This window comes from Epinephelus lanceolatus, chromosome 10, assembly GCF_041903045.1.
Source record: "Epinephelus lanceolatus isolate andai-2023 chromosome 10, ASM4190304v1, whole genome shotgun sequence".
Classification (NCBI taxonomy): Eukaryota; Metazoa; Chordata; class Actinopteri; order Perciformes; family Serranidae; genus Epinephelus; species Epinephelus lanceolatus.
In genome coordinates, this window is record NC_135743.1 from 8,465,629 (window position 1) to 8,485,328 (window position 19,700).

The 19,700-nt window shown below is 38.8% G+C and overlaps 1 protein-coding gene across 1 annotated transcript in view; it reads right to left on the reverse strand.

The window, feature by feature from the left end:
- The window catches only part of plcl2 (phospholipase C like 2), a 58,224-nt gene extending 41,512 nt beyond the window's left edge, over nt 1-16,712 (reverse strand). Inside the window, exons 1-2 of the mRNA XM_033640832.2 lie at nt 16,279-16,712; nt 15,386-15,837 (exon numbers count right to left, since the gene is read on the reverse strand). Of these exons, the coding sequence (XP_033496723.2) occupies nt 15,386-15,637 (252 nt within the window). The 5' untranslated portion in view covers nt 15,638-15,837; nt 16,279-16,712. The remainder of the gene's footprint in view (nt 1-15,385; nt 15,838-16,278) is intronic.
- Nucleotides 16,713-19,700: the final 2,988 nt, after the last annotated feature.

Genomic DNA, 19,700 nt, shown 5'->3' on the forward strand with positions numbered 1-19,700 from the left:
CATATTTGATTATGAGGTGGATAATTATATCATGATTTCACATTTTCCATAGTTAGTTTTTTTATTACCTCCATTAAGGAGGTAGGGTTGGGCGATGTCTAAGGCAGACAGAGAAAGGGGAAGATGATAAGGTGGACTACTGCATGCAATGTTTCTGTAGGCCTGAGTGTTAATAACCTGACTCAGAAAATGCTGTTCTGTCACTTTTTGACCTGCCTGCCGGTACCTTTGTTATTCAAATAACATTACCAGTGAGTCTAAAAATCAGAATGGTTACTTTTTAAGCATGCATGAACGCCTTTAGCACCACTGCAAACCCCTGCTGCGGTTCTGACATAGACTGGGGAGACAGGGGCTTTTAAATCACGACCTCAAGCTCAGTGGTCAATGCCTGACAGCCATCAGCAATGGACAATGTCATCATCCAATGGACCAACCCTTCAAGGACGGCATGTGTTCAATTCAGACTTGTTGGAAGGGAGTAGCTTGGGCCAAGGACGAAGCCACTGTGGGCTGCAATGGCATTATCAGCGACAACCATCACATGAGCACTGGACAAGCACCAGTAGATGCAAGTACTGACATTCAAGTTCATGAGTCTTGGTCGCCTACAATGCAAGTCTGTACTTCTCGCTAAAAGACCTTTTTATTAGTAAACAGTATGACATTTTTTGGTGGGCGGGGCTTAGCTGGAGGTAAAACAACTCTCCACACGTATATTCACTGCACTGTGTCTTGGGAGTTGGAGCAGCCAACTGCCAAGCGGAGTGAAATGTGTGATTAACTTAACTGTCCGTTAATTAATGTAGAAATATCACGCTCTGTTTCTTCTACAAACAGGGCTCTTGTTTCGGTGTTGAGTGTCAGACTGAATTCACGAACACACCATGTCAGGTCACTCACTCTCAGGGACCGCGAGTGCCGTCAGCCCTAAAAGGGTCTATTGTCTCTCCATTTAGTCATAATATGACAGGGCAAAATAAAGTTAAATTATAACTACAATGTGTCACAGTTTGTGATCTCAAATTCTTAAAATTACACACCACAGATTTTGGGTAAATTTTTGGTATAGCAGAATAAATACATTTCCTTTTATTTTGTTTGAAAAAGTAATTGCTTAACAGAGGATCATGCATGATTCAGGATCTCCATATAAGCTAATGAAAATCAAAAGGTAGTAGATACAGAATCGTTCCATCTTGATTATAAAACAATTCAACACATTACAATGTAGCTGCAGCACATTGAGCATATCATGCTTACATCACATGTACTCTGTGGGTTAGACTGGAGGTATTAGGGATGAGTCTTGAATCTTGACGAGTCATATCTCTATGCACGGTCATTTGTTCATGATAACAGTCTGTTGCATCAAACCAAGCACTACCAACCCCTTCCTGAGTTGCATCATCAAATAAAGAGGCTGTGTTCACACCACCTCATGTTCAACAGGCAGAGGAGACTGAGATTAAAAAGAAGCAATATAATGTGTGTGAAAGAGAGATGGGAGTGTATCACGGTGACAGGAAGAGCTTTGGAGGAACAACAAAAACTAGAACAAAATGAGTCACAAGGAAACTCAACTGGTGACAGTAAGGAAGAGGAAATAAATGTTTTGAAAGCCAGCTCTGATGAAAATGTGCTGATACCAAACAAGGGAATAAAACTTTTCAAAAATGATGACAGTCATTTGGCACACACTGCAACCATGGGAACAACACTAATTTCTACAAGCACCAAAAATCCTGCAAAATGGTAGTCTTGGTAGAGCACCATAAATCTACCTTCATACCACCCTTTGTAGATGGATTATCCTTTTCAAAATGCAGTGACACCTCTCTAGATTCATTTAATGTACATATGAAAATGCATGAAATATTTATTTCAATCAAGACCAAAGAACAATGGGACCTTATAAATAATAAGACCGTAAACTGTACACAATACACGCTGTGTGTGTTCAACATTCAATAAAGCTAAACAAATATTCCAGCAAAGAGCTTGTTGTTTGATTTAAATTAGCATACAGGGACTTTTTGTTCTCTAGCTGCGCAGCCAGTCAAATCCCACGGGAGTTTAAACCTAGTAAAGGCCCAGCTGCCTCTGTTCTGTACCATATGATATCAGTCATTGGTCAAATGAAGTGTGAAGGAGGTGACTACCCTGGGACCTAACTTTTAAAGCTCTACCACTTCCTGAATAAATATAAATGAAAGTAACACGTCTATCTTTGGAGCATTGTGGCTGTAACTTAAAGCTGTCAGTTACTTAAGTTCAATGTGAGCTGACACCAAAAAAGGGACCTAAATTGAGGATCAACTTCAATGAGTTCTTGACTTTGTACTGATTTGGTTTGTTATCAGGTTTTCTATAGTTTTATTTCTTACCTTTAAATTTCTGTATTTGTAAAAATAAAATTTTCTGGTCAGAATTCAGACCATGTGTTTGTACATTTGAGAAGTTTGGTTCATGTCATGTAACAGACAAATGGGTCTTTGTCACAGAGCTGCATCAAAAGAAAAGCAGCCTTCAGTCACTGGATTTTCTGATCTCTTAGGATCACACAGTCTATTGCGTAACACTGGGGGTTGGATACGCACAAGTGACAAAAACAAACAACTAAATTACATAAGCAGCTGACATGTTGTCCATATGGTTCAGAAATGTCCCATTTCTCTGTATGAACATTTTCCCAAAGCTGGTAGCCAAAGACTCCACTGACAGCCTAGACAATATAAAATGTTTCCTCAAAATCTGAACTCCAATGAGCTTTTCTACGGCAGCATTTCAGCTCTGAAAAAGGAAAATATACCATTAACAACGCAACAATCACCTTAGGTGTTCTGAGTTCATTGTTCACCACCATTTTCCTCCCAATTGTTCTCTCTGGAGCTGTTCCAGGATTTACATCATCAGCTCTTAGGTTTTTGGCTCTAGGCTCAGGGAGAGAGACTCTCATGTTCTCAAATATTGATTGAGCCATTAACCACAGCTACAATAAATTCATTTGTGAATTCAGTAATATTAATAAGTACCTTTACACAGTGTTGATGCTTTATTAAGTTGCAGACTATGGACTACACCTATAGGAGCATAAAGCCAAGTGTTTCATATTACTATGAGGGCACGCTAAGGATGCTACGGTGAGGACATTTTTTCACGGGCTAGTAAACTGATGACACTTGACATTTTACAAGAAAAAATATATTTGTTGATGATGCTCAATATCTGTAGTTACTGCTGATGCAAACCCAACATTTCCTAAAAGCATTTCACAAAATACAAGTTGGCTTATATTATGAAGTAGTCACAGGAAATGCATGTGTTTGTTAGTGAGGTTAGCACTGCTGCTATAATTCATCAAAAACTTCTCAACAAAACAACGGTAGTTTTCAGCATTTTTTGACAGCGGATCAGTTAGAAATATTGCAGAGCTTAATGGAACAAAGAGGAGCTGTTAGAAAAAAGATCTGCAGGCAACAGACTACAATCTTCCAACTTCTTTGAGATTTAACCACCTCATTTACCCTCATTGACATAATCAGGCTCCCGATCAGCAGTGGGTTTAAATCAAAAATATTCCCTAACAGGCGCTTTTGCTTTTCACTTTGACACCAAATCCTCCACAACCGTCTTGTCGGTATGACTGGGCGATATGTCCTGGAAATCATATCACAATATTCTGAGGCTATATCTCAATACATGATATATATCTCGGTATTTTTAAACCTCCTCAAAAAGAGAAGAGTGGGTGGCAAAATCGAACATAATATTTGTGACAAAACACTCTCTGATGCAAAAAAGTTGGAGGGATGACTTTTTTTCCCCGAAAATATTAACACAATGAGATTGTTTAATAATCATCAATAATGTGGATGTAACGACTAAGTGGGTTAAGGCAGGCATTGAAACAAATAAAGGTGTGTTACGTTGATAAATTTACATCACTTTACTGTAATTCAGCCTTTAAAACAAGGGAAAAAACAACATTTGTGCCATATCACGATACGATATCCAAAATGTAAGACAATATATAGTCTCATATCTCAATAACGACATAATATCTTCATATTACCCAGCACTACGTGTCGGTCTGTTCTCCTTACTCTCGTCACAAGTGAAATTTGACTCCTGCTACTCTGCTGCTGCTGTACGGAGCAGAAACTTTCCATTAATAATTGTCCAACTATGTAGCACATTGATTTGAATAGAAAAGCAATGGTGTTGACAGTGGGCTAGTGATGTAATCGTTGTATGTCCTAACATGGTGTAACACCAGTAACACCAACTATCACGGCAAGCCTAGGGCATGCTGGTCAATCGATGGAATTATATAACATACACCCAGATACAAACGGGTCAGCTCCTCTTAGTTCTCATGCAACGTTTTCACAAAAAAATTAATTTGTATATTTGATTTAAATACTGGAGAGAACACAAGACAACACACAGTAATTATTCCATAGCCCCTGGAAAGGATTATTTGTTGCCAGTAATCTGCTGATTATTTTTTAAGCCTGTGAAAATCATCAGTGATCTCTGGCCTGTAGATATCAGCTGAATGAAAGTAAGCCTATTGGCTATTTGTCCCATAAGCCAGCTTTAACCATGACCACGTAACTCTCTACTGCAACATTTATATGGCTGGTATGAATTTAAGAAAAAAATAATAGGACCTCAAGAGACATGTCAATCAGCAAGCCGAGCACAATGATATTTTCATTAAACAGCACTACTTCTCATTTCATGGTGAGCACATCACCTCCCAATCAGTGTGGCCTACTTCAGATGGGATGCCACAGGGTAAAGGAACAATACTCAGCTGGTCTCCTCTCACATTACTCTGCAAACATGTAAAGCCACTTCTAACCATTTCAGTAGCAAAAACACCTTAAAGCATGGCTGATTTGCCCACCCCCTGAGGATTACCTAGACCACTAGGACTACTGGATACAGAAGGTCTCTGCCTACAGAGATGGCCACAGAGGAGGGATATCTTCTTTCATACCAAATTCTCTGTGGCTACAAAAAAAGAACTATGCCTACCTTTTTCTAGGGGCAAACAGTGACGGGGCTCAGTGACTCAATAGAGTAATAATCTCTCACTTACTTACATAATTGTATCGTAAGTGTTTTTTCTGTAAAATCTCAATACAATAACAACTTTTAAAAAACATATCTTTAAAAAGGAAATTGAAAAGCCTGCCAGATAGCTGAATTCATTTTAGGGCTGGGTGATAAAACGATCTCAGAACGGGATTGCAATAAAATATATATCGATAACGATGATAAACTAAAGTCATTTTTACTCTATATGGATAGACCTAGATAGATCCAAACAGCATGTCATGCAGCAGAAGTTAACAGTCAGCTGTCAGTCAATCTGCAGTGTTGGGGATGCGCAGCAGTGTCATACTTTCTAGCCAGTACATGATGTCCATGAGAACCGTGGAGAAAGACGGGTTAAAGAAATTAATTAAAGTGCAAGACTGCAGGTACAAGCTCCCAGGCAGGAAATATTTTTCTCAAACTGCTCTGCCCCAACCTTACGACGACTGCCGTGGGAAGCTGGAAAACATTTGGTTTTGTCAGGTGTCAGACATTATCAGGGTACTTTTCAAACTCATAGCATCAAATTATGTATCGTGATACATACTGATATTGATTAATACAGGGAAAATTATCGTAATAATATTTTTTGCCATATCACCCAGCCCTAATTCATCTGCTGTCATATTATGATAGAAAGTCAGTGAGCCTCTGACTGCAATTCAGTCTCATTAACAGTTGTGGCACACAGCAAGGAACCATGCATACTACTACATCTTATAATGAGGCCAGCCTGCAAAGCACTTTTAGACTGTTACAGCGTAAGCACACTAAAACAATCAGAAATGCAATCTCATTCAAACTGAGCTTCGACAACCGAGGACCTGTTTACCCATTTACTGATGAATTGTGCAACCTAACAGCTGTGAGGCACAGTGGAGAACACCTAATTGTTCAATCAGGTCAGACTTTAAAGCACATTATTCAAGTCAGGTCAACACTGCAATTGCTGAAAATGATCTCATTCACATTCCGATCACACCTCGACTGGGAAATGATCAAGCAAAATTGTCATGTCAGTTCAGACTCACAGAGGAGAGAGTGAACTGCATCAGCGCAGCACAGCATAGCATCTGATAAGGCGTCCATGATGAGACAGTTTCAGAACACTGGCAGGCTTCAAACGCTCTGCCTGCACTTTGAGAAAAAATTAACAAACTAGCTGCCAATTTCTTGAGATTCTTCACAGCCAACATTGTTACTGTTACAAAACAGCTTCGCTGAATCATCCTAGGAGCCTCTTTAAGTTGAGCAGCAATGCAAGACAATGCTGAGACTGAGCATGCTGAGGCACTGGCAGTGACAGCTGCCTGGTCAGTTTTATTCCCACCGAATCAAACCAGGCTGTTTCCTCTGGGATTTAAAAACACTTAACAGGGTACAGTATATCAACATTACAAATTGATAACAATGTTATTATAGTGCTACATTGTGGTTAATTTTAATTCCTGTTATATTTATACAACATTCCCATAAAATCGCTGTTATCAAACTACTTGCAAACAGAAATAGATTTTGGCAGGACTTCAGTTTATGATTTCATCAAACAAAGCTTTCCAGTTTGTAAAATAAACAAGATGAAGTTTCTGGATCAAATTACAATGGGAGAGGATTCAAGTAAGCACTGTCAGGGATCATGTAAACGCTAACATTTCCTATCATATCTTGTTAAATATTCAAATATTCGGTCTGTGCATGAAATGACAATTAAAGATAATATCTAATTTTAAGCTCTGGTAAGACACAAGAGGTGGACTACAGTCTGCAGTAGTAGAACAGAGTCTACAGTAGGGCTGCAACTAATTATGATTTGCAATGTCATCATATGCAGGGCTGCATGATATACAATAAATAATATTGTGATAGTTTTTGACAGATACTGTGTCTGCTGAGGATCAGAGGATCATTGAATCAGTGGCATCTTTTACCTATCTGTTTAAACAAACCTTTTATTAATTTATTTTATATATGTCTCAGTTGATTATTTAATTGTTATTATCTTATGCTGTCATCGGTAATTGTAGTCTTTTATTTTATTTTACTCTAATTGTTTGATTTGTGATACCTACAGTTGCCAAATTTGCTTATCTGCTTCTTTATTTTATTTTTATTGTTCTTTGTATTTCTTAAAATTGTCTTTTATTTGCTTGAATCATGCATTGTTTAACATCCGGGATCAACCATGTGAAGCATGTTGTAACTTTGTTTTGAAAAGCACTTTATAAATAAAGTTTATTACTATTATTATTATCATTATTAGTGCAATATGAGTTGCAATTTTAGTGGAAATTGTAATATTTACATTTTAATTTGCACTGGAAAAAAAGATGATGTCTGTACCAAACAAGCATGTTCACTTACATATGGAATATGATTTGTAGGCTGGGCCTCTCTGTAGCACCACAGCGCTTCATTTATAATGAAGTGTTGTTATGACACATTTTACCTTTACAAAAAGCAAGTTGGATATTGCATTGCATGGCCAATATTTTTGATTAATTGTGCACATCTAATCTCATGTCTTGATTTGTGTGGCCAACAGTCTAAAACACAAAGACATTATGTCATAATGTTAAGACAAGGAAAAGCAGTCATTTATCATTTTCCAGAAGCTACAACCATCAAATATTTGCCATGTTTGCTTTACAAATTACACAAAAGATGATTAAAAAAACAGTCAATTAATTTTCTGTCGACTGACTAAATAACTACTTATTGCAGTTTGAGTCTACAGCATCTGCTGTCAATGTAGACCATATGAACACACTTATAGGTCAGTGGCATAAGGTAGTTATAAAGGGCCCCAGTACATACTACTATCACGGCCCTAGGGCACACTGGTTACTAGTTATGAGCCTGAACTAGCTACTGTATAATCTTATCATCACATGATCAAATAAAGACTTGATATTGGATAACACCAACATAGATATTACCCAGAAAACATCACTGCATATGTATGACAAAAATACCAATAAAAATAAGATAATATTCATTTAATTGCATAGTTTTTTATAGTTTATTTATAGTTAATGGAGGGTAGGCATTTCTTTTATAACATATTTTACTATAGATTGCTATTGGTTATTTTACAAAGAAAAGAAAAAACATGATGGAGATGGGTTTGTCTTTTCAAAGGCTGTGTTCTTTGAACACAGGCATGTTTCTAAGGTAGCAATCTGAATTACTCACAAGGGCCTGTTTTCTGCCAACATATAGTCACTCCATGGGCCCCCTCACTCCATGGGCCCCAGTGTAACAGCCCTGCCTGCACTGTCTATATTTACGCCCCTGTTATATGCACCAACATGTTAGTAAAGTCAAACTATAATCACCCACTCATAAAGAGACGTTAATTTCCTGTGAGAGCAGTATTTATAATAAACACACATTCAAGAAGGGACAGTCAGCTTTGCATTTTGTCTCAACAGAGCAACTTATAAAATATATTCTATTGGCATCACACAGTCACAGTCTTGATTCTGAGGATTCTACCACATAACAGTGATGTGGCAACTTATTTATGATAAAACTCCATGTAAATTTTTTAAAGTATGTATTCTCCTTCCTGTTCTTCATTGCTTATTGAAGTCAAATATGAATCACTCATCATAAACGCATAGAACCACCTCTCCCATTAATGCGGCAGACCTGTAATCACTGCCAAGTCATTTGAGCTACCCTTGAAATACCTGGGTGAGGCAAGCAGCACTTGTGTAAATCAGTGACACCTGAGCTGATTAATGAATAAGCAATGATTCAGGTAAGCGACTGAGCGCTGTGGCCGTGTGTCGCCTTGAACACATGCAGTCACAACGCGTGAATGTGAGTGGGCAGCAGGGCACTGCAAAGATCTTTCTTTCCTAAGATCTGTAATAAATGACCCCATCAACTGTCAGTGGCATTGGGTTGGGCAACTTGATTACACTCAAGCATGCAAGCTACACTGCTCAGAGATAGTTTGGGTTAAACAACAATCTGTGGTTGGAAGATTTAGCACAGAGGATGGAAGATGGAAGTCTGTAATAATGCTTTCAGTGGCAGCTTCTTGACTGACATTATAAATAATTAATTTGGCAATGCTAGGCTATGTCAACAACATTTGTATCCCCACACTTAAAGTGGAAACTTAATGTCACTCACTTCAGTTACAGACAATGTGCAGTAGACTTTTTTTACTCAGGGGTATTTTCTGAATGTGGATGCTCAGTGTTAGTATTACAAACGTAAGTTTCTTGCTCAAGGCCAATTCAACAGTCATTTTAGGAGAGATTCTGTTTCACACTGCATTCCCCCGATTCATTTTGCTTCAACTGTCTATTTGGTCCTATAAAATTGAACAAGCAATGACTACATTTACTTCATTCCGGAGTTGGTACTCGCATGGACAATGTACTGTAGTATATACACACCAGTATTTATCTACCATAATTAATTAGACTGCAGAATGGAGACGTCTTTAGAAGCTGCAATGAGCGCTGATGACTTCATTAGCATGAACAGCGTGAAGCACTTGATATGCGTGGTAGACATGTTAAAAGCATCCTTTTTCTGAGAGTTACAAAATAACACTTGATCACTTCAAGACTTCGAGGACAAGCACTCAAAAACACTTGAATATCATATATATTCATAATCAGTATGAAAAAGTAAATCTACCACCTAACACTAGCTTTTTACTGCGCCATGTCTTAAAGCTGATCTAAAAACATCTACGTCCTACTGTCAAGTGTAAACACAGGTATGCACAAAGTAGCATGTGAAGACGTTAAGGCTGGGCGATATGGACAAAAATTCATATCTCTGTATTTACAGGCTGACTGGCGATATCCGATATCTTGGTATTTTCTATGAAATGGACTACATGTTTTCAGTTGCAAGTCAAAGCCACATTTGAGATGTCACAACCACTTTTCTAAAAACAGACTGTGATCAAAATAAAATGCAAAGACAGAGATTTTATTCCCTGATTGAAAATATACAGCTGCACAACATGTAAATTAATAATTACATAAAATAAATAGCAGGGCTGTACGTTAACGTTTTTGCACACAGCAGTACAGCGCAGTGCTGTATTGCATGTGTGCTACCGTAATTTCATTCTTCTCACAGATGGATTTAGTGTAGCACTTGCAACATATAGACTGATGTCACACTGTAGACTAATGAACAGACAGATTGAACAGAGGAGCAGCTCTTTGTCTCTCTGAGTGTTGATGGAGAACTTGTGAGTGAGTGAGTGAGTGAGTGAGTGAGTGAGTGGGGCGGAGCTGTGAGGAGAGTGTGAGAGACGAGAGATGTAACACAACTTGACCCTATATCAATATAAACTGTGTTGTCTAAATCTATATCTTGCTGGAAAATATATCGATATATCGTACATAGTCGTCGTATCTCCCAGCCCTGGAAGATGAACTGTGAAAACTTAATGAAATCTGACATAGACATGACAAACAGTTAATTATCGCTCGATGAAACAAATGCAAAAGTTGAAAAGGAACAGTCAGAATGCGTTGAATGGGAGGATGTATTTCTAATTCTTAATGGTAAAGATAGTAACATAGCTAATAACTGTGTTATATATTAAATACAAACCCGCAATGTTGAGTTTTGACATGTATTTGCTCTGCAGCACTAGTACAGGAGTTCATCTTTAAAATATACTTCAATATAAAATAAAAATATTATTATTTACTACTCAACTCTCCCAAAAGTCTTATTTCAAATAAAGAACTGATTCCAGTTCAGTGTGTACTGTTAATTTTGCTTTTCCCTGCTGTTCCCCAAACAGGAGCAAACATTCTGTGTTATCCTTTTTAGAGATGCTTAAAATCAAACTCATCAAAATAATTCTGCAGAGATTAAAAGACAAAATTCAATCATACTTTGGCTGCAATGCACTGCTTGGAGTAACGCAGGCTGAACTGCCACCGAGCCTGACTGAATGATGAGATGCAATCTGATGATTACCATGGAACTGGACTCGCAGCACTGCTGGTCCACCATAAATAATACCATATTGTTTTCCCTTCTAACAGGGTGATTTCACAAACTGGGTTTGTTTTCCTCAACTAGCAGAGCTGCAAAATAAGTGTTATTTACCAAGCAACGGGAAGATCCTCTTTGTTCAAGGGGATTTGAGGTGAGACTTGAGGTGGGAAGAAAAGTGTAGCCATGGGCTCATTATTTCGCCTGCCACTGGCCACCCACATACAAAATGGTTACAATTTACTGGAGGAAAGAGTTTAACACAGACTAGAAAAAACCTAAGCCATAACTCAAACCATGTACAAGAGCCTTGGTATCACATAGTTGCTGTGTAACTTAAACACATGCTGTTACATCCTTCATGCAGCAGTTAAACTACCTCATTTGATATATTAAGCACATCACGAGTCATATTTCAAATGACAAAGGAATAAAAGTGTGCACACCTCTGGCAAGGCTGTACCCATCACTAAATTTGCCATTTTGATATAAAAACAATGGTGATGTACAGGTATGGAGTGGTTTTTCCATTCAGGTTTTTAAAATATTCCACTGACTACCAAACAGACAATGCAGGACTGAAACCACTGCCGCCTTAACATAGGAAAGTATGATACCATTTAATACCTGATGAAATAGAAGGTTATCTTAATGTGATACTCAATGCAAAAACTATTTTATCAAACATTCATCCTGTTGAGATTTGAAAGATGAAATATAGTTGGTAGTTTCATGTCTCATAGAGGATGTGGTCAGGTTGTGGTCAACTTGAAAACATGTCCGTTAAAATGGTTTCCAAAGAATCTAAACATACTTCTCTAACCTTTCCTGCTTCGTAGCATTCTTTTCCATTATAGTTCAAATGCTCGGCATGTCCCAAAAAGTCATTACTTCTGTGTTTTATTTTGGGGCAACAGACAAAGTGTATTTGGCACTATCTTGTTCTTGTCTTGCTTCTATGGATGTACTGCTACTTGAAAACTTGCCACCATTGGAAAGATGAGTGGGAGTGAGTTAGTGTAGATTTTGGGTGGAGTACCACTTTAAGTTCAGTAGTCAGCAACCATCAAATTAAAAGATCTGCAGAGGTGCTACTTTGTCAACCAAGGACTGCAAGCATCACCTTTTCTCAGATGCTTCACATACAATTTTGGAACAAAGGTCTCAACTTGCCAACTTGCCGTGCCATTAGCTTGTACCCCCTCACCACACGCTCAGGCCGCCACACCCTCAACACCCAATATGTTCAACCGAAACCTTCGAAGAAGCCTGATTATTGTCAAGTGCAAAGTATGACAGCTGTTACTATGAGAATGTGGTCGGTGTTGGTGTAGTCCTGACCACATCCTCCCATCACTTCAGAGAAGCAGTTTAACAAGAACTGAAGGCTCTGACTGACAGTGTGAAACTGGCTGCCTTGTTAACACTGGTTCAACCCTTCACAACCCCCATCTCGGTGCAGTATTCAATCAGTCATAGCTGTCAAAAACAAAAACAAACGCCTTCAAGAAAATATTGGCATGCAGACAAGGGCACGGCTTGCTGCATACTTGATAGCCTTCAAATAGGAAATCCACAGTACACAAGTACAAAGTGATATGACATCATATTTTTACTTTCTCTCCCCAATGCCACATTTACTCATCAAGCTACTTACAGTTTGCACATGAGTGTTCACTGTGTGAAGTCAATTGTTTATGTAACATGGCAGCGTAACATCAGTGAAGTCCAAATCACTTTCAAGCCAGTCGATTGAGAGAGTATGAACTCTTACATTTTGGTTCGTTGGTGTACGAGTAGCATTACATAACAACTTTATTATGCATGAAACTCTTTCTATCTTGATTAAGAACTGCACTTCCTGCATCAACCCAACCCTGGTAACAATCCATGTTCTCTTAATGCTAACTTAGCATGACATTCATTTTGGCTCCAACCAATTGGAAGTCATCTCTGCTGTGACTCACTGGATGTTTATCCATCTGTGTGCTGTGTTGCTAAGCAAATGCCACAAAGTCATTTGAAACTGACTTGATGTGCATTTAACTCATTTCTTATGCCTTGTCATGAAGTCTTTCATTCTGTAGCCTGATGCAGCACTTATTGAATTTAGGCCATTGAGCATTTCACAATGATTTCTTATCTGCATGGATACCCTGGCACTGGACAACGATGTGGAAACCTCTGAACCAGTTCGCTAAATTAGACAGGGGCATTAATCTTAACAGCAACAGCAACGGGAGGTTTTCAAAGTAACATGTTACATAAAAGACTTTCTCTGTCTCTTCTTTTAGAACAGCTTTTGAGTTTAATCCAAAATGTTGTCAATAATGAGTCACAAATCTGTTGACATAAGCTTCTACATGTTTCAACAGAGCCTATAGCTCACAGGAGTGGACACCACACTGAAAAAAAACTGCACTGAAATGGCCTGGGAACTGAGACAGGTCCTTGTGTAGTGAGAGATGACTTGGAACTTTACAAGGCAGAAATGTCAATATTACCCCCATCAATCTCCAGGCAGAGGGCACGTCAGAGTTCAACACCCACAATGTGCCAAGAATGTGTTGCCTGGAAAACCTGTCAGTGAGAAGAGGCGAGCAGCTGGACCCCGGCCACTTCTCCTGAGCAGAGAACTCTCACCAAAGCACCAAACCAGAAGCCTAATAATGGTATCGATTGTGCACATGGTGATAAGCGATTAAGCCACCAAATTCACCCAAATGCACACCAGACCCTGCCACTTGAAAAGTGCATCTCAACAAATTCCTTACACAGCTCATGCATTTTAAATTTAGCTGGCCCTAGAGGGAATGAAATCTCTGAGTCAGACTTCTAATTCGCTGACCTCTGAAAGCCAAATGTAAACAACATCAAATAAGACTCATACACTTCTGACATCTCCTTTAGGATTTCTATGCTATGGCAATCTTCTGTATGGGTAGAGTACAGTTTATGTAAAGAATAATGCATCCTTTGTTCAGTAGAGCCGAGTAACTCCCCTTCACCACACTCAAACTTGTTTCTTTACAGTTTTATGGCTGACATTATGACAGCTACAGCAGCAGAGGGGAGACTTACATTACAGAGTTGCTGACATTAGCTACAGACGAGGTCTCGGAGGCTTTCAACATACAGTAGATTGATGCAATGTGAGGAAGTGTCATCATCTTTGTTACCCCTTGAGCAACACCCCCAACGTCCATACCCGCAAGACAGACAAAAGTAAAAGTGCAAAGCTTCCGAGTGAATTACAACAAGACAAAGAATGAGCAGTTTAGAAATATTAATCTCAAAAAGGGTTGTCTGTTATTTGCATATCTCTCTCAAAACATGTACACGTAATAATTTCTGCAGGCACCCAGGATGAGCACCTGGAGCAGGTTAAGACTTGTGAGTTTTACTCAGGGATTTTTTTTTTTTTTTTTTTTTATGATCACTTATATGTCTTCTCCAGCAATGTGACATATTTATTGAGTTACTCATATACATATTAGATTAACAGTGTTAAGGCAGTCCCCCTTATTAATCTGCACATATGTGAGGTCAACACATAAACATTCAGGAGCCCTGCATGCTGTTTTATTACCAGTTTATCATTCTACAATATTTGCTGCTTTTCTGAACAGTCCAAACTAGATTTACTGCTGTTCATTTTATGGATACTCCCTCTCATTCCCTCTCAAGTGTAATATTTTATTGCGTGCTATTTGCTGTCTTTGATGCTGTCCAAAGACTTTTACATCAGTCCACTTTCATCCATGTGCAATCTTTAATCTTTCTTTCTATCTGTTCAACATATCTGTTTGTGTCTATATTAGAATAATGAACACGGTGCCTTAAAGCACATGCTTCCTGTCTTACAGAAGAGTTGTGCATGCTAAGATAGACATTTCTCTGCTGTTGTAACACTAGATTTCCCCCTTCTGGGAACAATAAATATCACCTTATCTTATCCTGTCTCTACAGGCATGCACATATAACTAGATTACCGGCATTCTAGATGAAATAAGGAGCTCTTGTATGCAGAATAATTCAGACAAAGTACAGTGTGTGCTTCTGGTGATCCCGTTACCGGCCTGTATTGTGAAAAACACCTATCTCACTGAAATGTTATGTGTAACCATGTTACAGGCGAGGCTAGTGCAGAGGATGCATATGAAAGAGACATTAAATGAGAGCGGGGGGGTTGAATAGGAACTTCCAACACCCTATGTGCTCTGTAGATGTGCAAGCTAGCTCGCCAGAATGAATGGCACAACGCCGAGATTTTAACTTCAATGTTTACCTTGATAATGCTGCTCCTGCGTGGTATTTCAGATTTGCCATCCAATCCGACAGAGGTGTTGGCGGTTTCCACCCCGGCTTGGCTACCAGGTGCGACGAGGGATCCCGAACCGACCATATTTTCCGATATCCCACAGTCTCCATTCAAGACCGACACTTCGCAATGCGTCTTGCCAGCTGCTTCGTCGCTGGGCACGGCAGTATCCCCAAGATTCAATGGAGGCAGGCTGCCGTCCTCCCCAAACTCCGCCATAGGCACTTCGAGCACACACGCACACACACGAGCTTGGCAAGCCGCTGGGTAGCAAAGCCTTATGTTTCAGCTTTACTCCAATTTCCTGCCTGGCCTATTGCCTCGTTGAAACATTTGCACGCAATTCTGCCATATCATCTATCGATGCACATATCTGTCAGGTTCCTACAGACACAGGGGCTCGCTCCGTGCACTGGGCTCTGTGAAGACACAACCACAGCGATTAGCATAATTAGGCAACATGACATTAGTAAGAGCAGTTACGATAACAGAAGCAGCTGTAAAGCCTTACAAAGAAGAAGCGTTCACATGTCGTGCTCACGAAAAGCGGATGTTAAGTTAAAATCAGGGAACCCTGTCACCGTAAATGCAGCATGATAAAACGCATAAACATGCTTCCCTATATGATCAGGCTTTGTTGCATTTTTCCACATGTTTTCAGCACATTTGCACCGCTTCCATCCCACATACAGCCCCACTGTGTTTTATTTCACTGTAGTAAACCCACCCGCTTCAGTTCAGCAGTGGTCGGCAACGTTAAGTTAAATATTCTTTAAAGCTCGCCAAGTTTTCACTTCAATCAACTCCCACGAAACTCATGACTGGTTTAACATCAGTGTGCGGTAGCTTTATGTACTTGCCTTGTGAGCAGCCGTGTCTCTCCATGGAAAAGACGGTTCTTCCTTTTAAAGTTGCGGCAGCTGAGCGGACAGACAACCGTTTGCTGTCTGTGCTGCCGTCTGTGTGCCGAGCCGAGCTACGTTAGCTAACAAGCTAACCTCACTCTCTAAGCTAGCTCGGTGAAGTTAGTTTGCACAGGCGACTCAAAGTCCAGTGAATACAGCCCCGGCTGTTGGCAAACAAAGACAGAAACTCCCTCCGCCGTCAGTCAGCAACGACTGTCCGTGATTTATCCGTTCACGTTAAAAGACTGAAACGTTAATTTGCCGTTAAAGGTGTCTCGCGCATCTTTAAGAACCGTCACTCAGCGAACTCGTTTCCAGGGAACAAAGTTGTGTATGTTTCGTGAGCGCGCGGCAGGCAAACACACTGTGTTGTCAGTCAAAGCTAATTATTTTTTCACCGACAGACAAGAAACGCCCACTTTCACTCTTACACAGGACATTTAAACCTGCTGGGCTCAAAATACACTCAGATTATCTCTCTAATGATTGTATCTTAACGCTCAGACATCACAGTTACATGTCTAACTAGTCACCTGATAGCTTTATCTGTGTTTTTCACAGTTTATTTTAGTGTGTAATCTATCTTTTTGGGGGCAATTATACGTCATAGCATATGGAGCAGTACCGCAGCATTTAGTTTTGGAAAGCTTGCACTGCCTGTGGGGTTTTAAAATACACAAAAGCTAAAATAAATAAATGAAAATACATACGCCTACAGCAAAGACCTCCAATCTTAACTAGTAAATACATAAAAAAAAAACAGAAAATTCAACAAAGGTGCACATGCAACACAGCACAAAGGTCACCAAGAAAATATATTCAAAATGGCACAAAACTAAAAAAAAATACAAAAAACAGAGCAAAAGTCAGCAAGAAAATACATTCATAATAGCAAAAAAATGGCAAGAAAATATAAACAAAGCAACACAAAATTAACAAGAAAATACATTTAAAACAGCAGGGGGAAAACCCCACAAAAATCATTTAAAACAGCAAAAAAATCAACAAAAAGTACTCTCAAATCAGAAGAAAAATGAACAAAAATACTTTAAAAACAGCACGAGTCAGCAAGAAAAACATACAAAAAAATGCACAAAAATTGGCAAGAAAACACATCTAAAACAGCACAAATCTCAACAAAATTATTTCAAAACAGCACGAAAGGTCAACAAGAAAATAAATTCGAAACAGCAAAAAAATAAATCAACAAAAATACTTTCAAAATAGTCCAAATGTCCACAAGGAAAGAGCCTACATACAGCAGAAAACACAGAATTCAATAAGAAAACACATACAAAAACAGCACAACACACAAAATTCAACAAGCAAATACATACAAAACACAATATTCAACAAAAAACACACACAAAACAGCACAGAACACAAAATTCAATAAGAACACATGTACAAAAACAAAACAGATCACAAAATTCAATAATAAAACATACAAAAACAGCACAACACACAAAAATCAACAAGTAAATACAGATGAAACACAAAATCCAACAAGAAAACACATACAAAATAGGACAAAACCCTTTAATGTAATTCTTAATTTGTTTTATTTTGAAATATCTTTGAACATGCTCCACAAATAACCCACTAAAAATAAATTATTGATATTAAAAGAGACCAACAGCTCGGTCACTTTTACATGTAGGAAGTCCCAGAACCTGAAGGCACTCCTGAAGACAATACCAGCCTTTCACAGAAAAGAAGATTTCCTTGAAGACCTCATAAACAGATCAAGAAAAAAAAGTCTTTATCAGTTTAAGCACCGACCTCACTGGGTCTAAATCAAGGGGTAAACCACCATACCTCACTAATTAAAGGCATTCAATATAACCCTTCTTCTTGCGCTGCCTAAGTGTGCCTGTATTATTAATATTGTTGCCATTAACACCATTGTTATTCAGAAGCTACATATGACATCTCTTAAGGACAGCCATCATCTCCCAGAAACACTCACATGACCTTCTCTGTTTTGAGTCACATTGTTTGTTGGGTCTTCCTCTTTATGTGGACAGTCATGGAGACGATGGACTAATCTCAAAGGTTAAGTAATAGCCTTCACTGAATAACTGCCTTTTGTTCTCTTCTTGTGAAAAGCTGCACTGTAACATATGTGACCAGAGAGATTCATCTAAGATCATCAATTCTCAGATGAGAGCTTTGAAATATTGGTCACACATGGCAGGGCACATACCCTACATGTAGATCATATAGCTTAATACTGGGCTCTGCATGAGAGACACAGAGAGGGAGTGATGAAGCATAACATTGTTCTACATGATTTAATGCATTTTATTCATAGACCACTGGTTCAGATGGAGGCAGATAAACTCAACAGTGTGGTCATGTATGATGGGTTGTACAACAGCGCCATCTGCTGGTCCATAAGGTTTATTGATCTTTTGGTGAATGTGTAGTGCAGATTTTATTAATATCCTCTCAACATCCTCCTCTGACAATATGACCTTTTATAATTATTATCATTATCATTATTATTATTATTATTATTATTATTATTATTATTATTATTATTATTAGCAGTAGTAGTAGTAGTAGTAGAGGTAGTAGAAGTAGAAGTAGTAGTAATAGTAGTAGTAGAGGTAGTATTAGTAGTAGAAGAAGTAGAAGTCGTAAAAGTAGTAACTGGGTGTTGGAATGTCCAATGCTAATTGTCTTACCCACAGTCACCTGGGGACAGTGCACCAAAAATAATCAAAATACATATTTTTCCTCTTACCTGTAGTGCTGTTTCAGTCTAAATTGTTTTGGTGTGAGTTGCCGAGTGTAGAGATGTCTGCCTTCTCTCCAGTATAATGGAACTAGATGGCACTCTGCTTGTGGTGCTCACAGTGGGAAAAAAAAAAAAAAGATTGGAAAAACTCAACAGCAAATGTTTCTTTCCAGAAATCATGACCTGGTTATATAATAATCCACAGACCTTGTTGTGAGCAGTTTCATGTAGGAACTATTTTCTTTCTACCAAACTACACCTGCAAACACAGAAGGAAACGTGCATCTACTGCTAGCTCACCTAGCACCACTGAGCTAGTTAACGTTACAGCTCAGCCAAGGAGGACTCCATTAATGTTTACATCTCACACTGTCACAAGCACGAGCCTCTCGTCCATGAGTAGATGCACGCTTCCTTCTGTGTGGTGATAAAGTTGGTGGGTGTTCAGGCAAACCCAACTGACTGATTGACTGACTGGTTAGCAGTACCATGAGTAGCAGGTATATTTATCATCATCATTTGCTGTGTGCTTTGCTGTTTTGTGACCTATGGTTTGACAGAGCTATTTTCTGTCTATTTATAATTATTTGTCAGACGTGACTCAGACTGGCACCGCACTTTATTAAAAAAACAG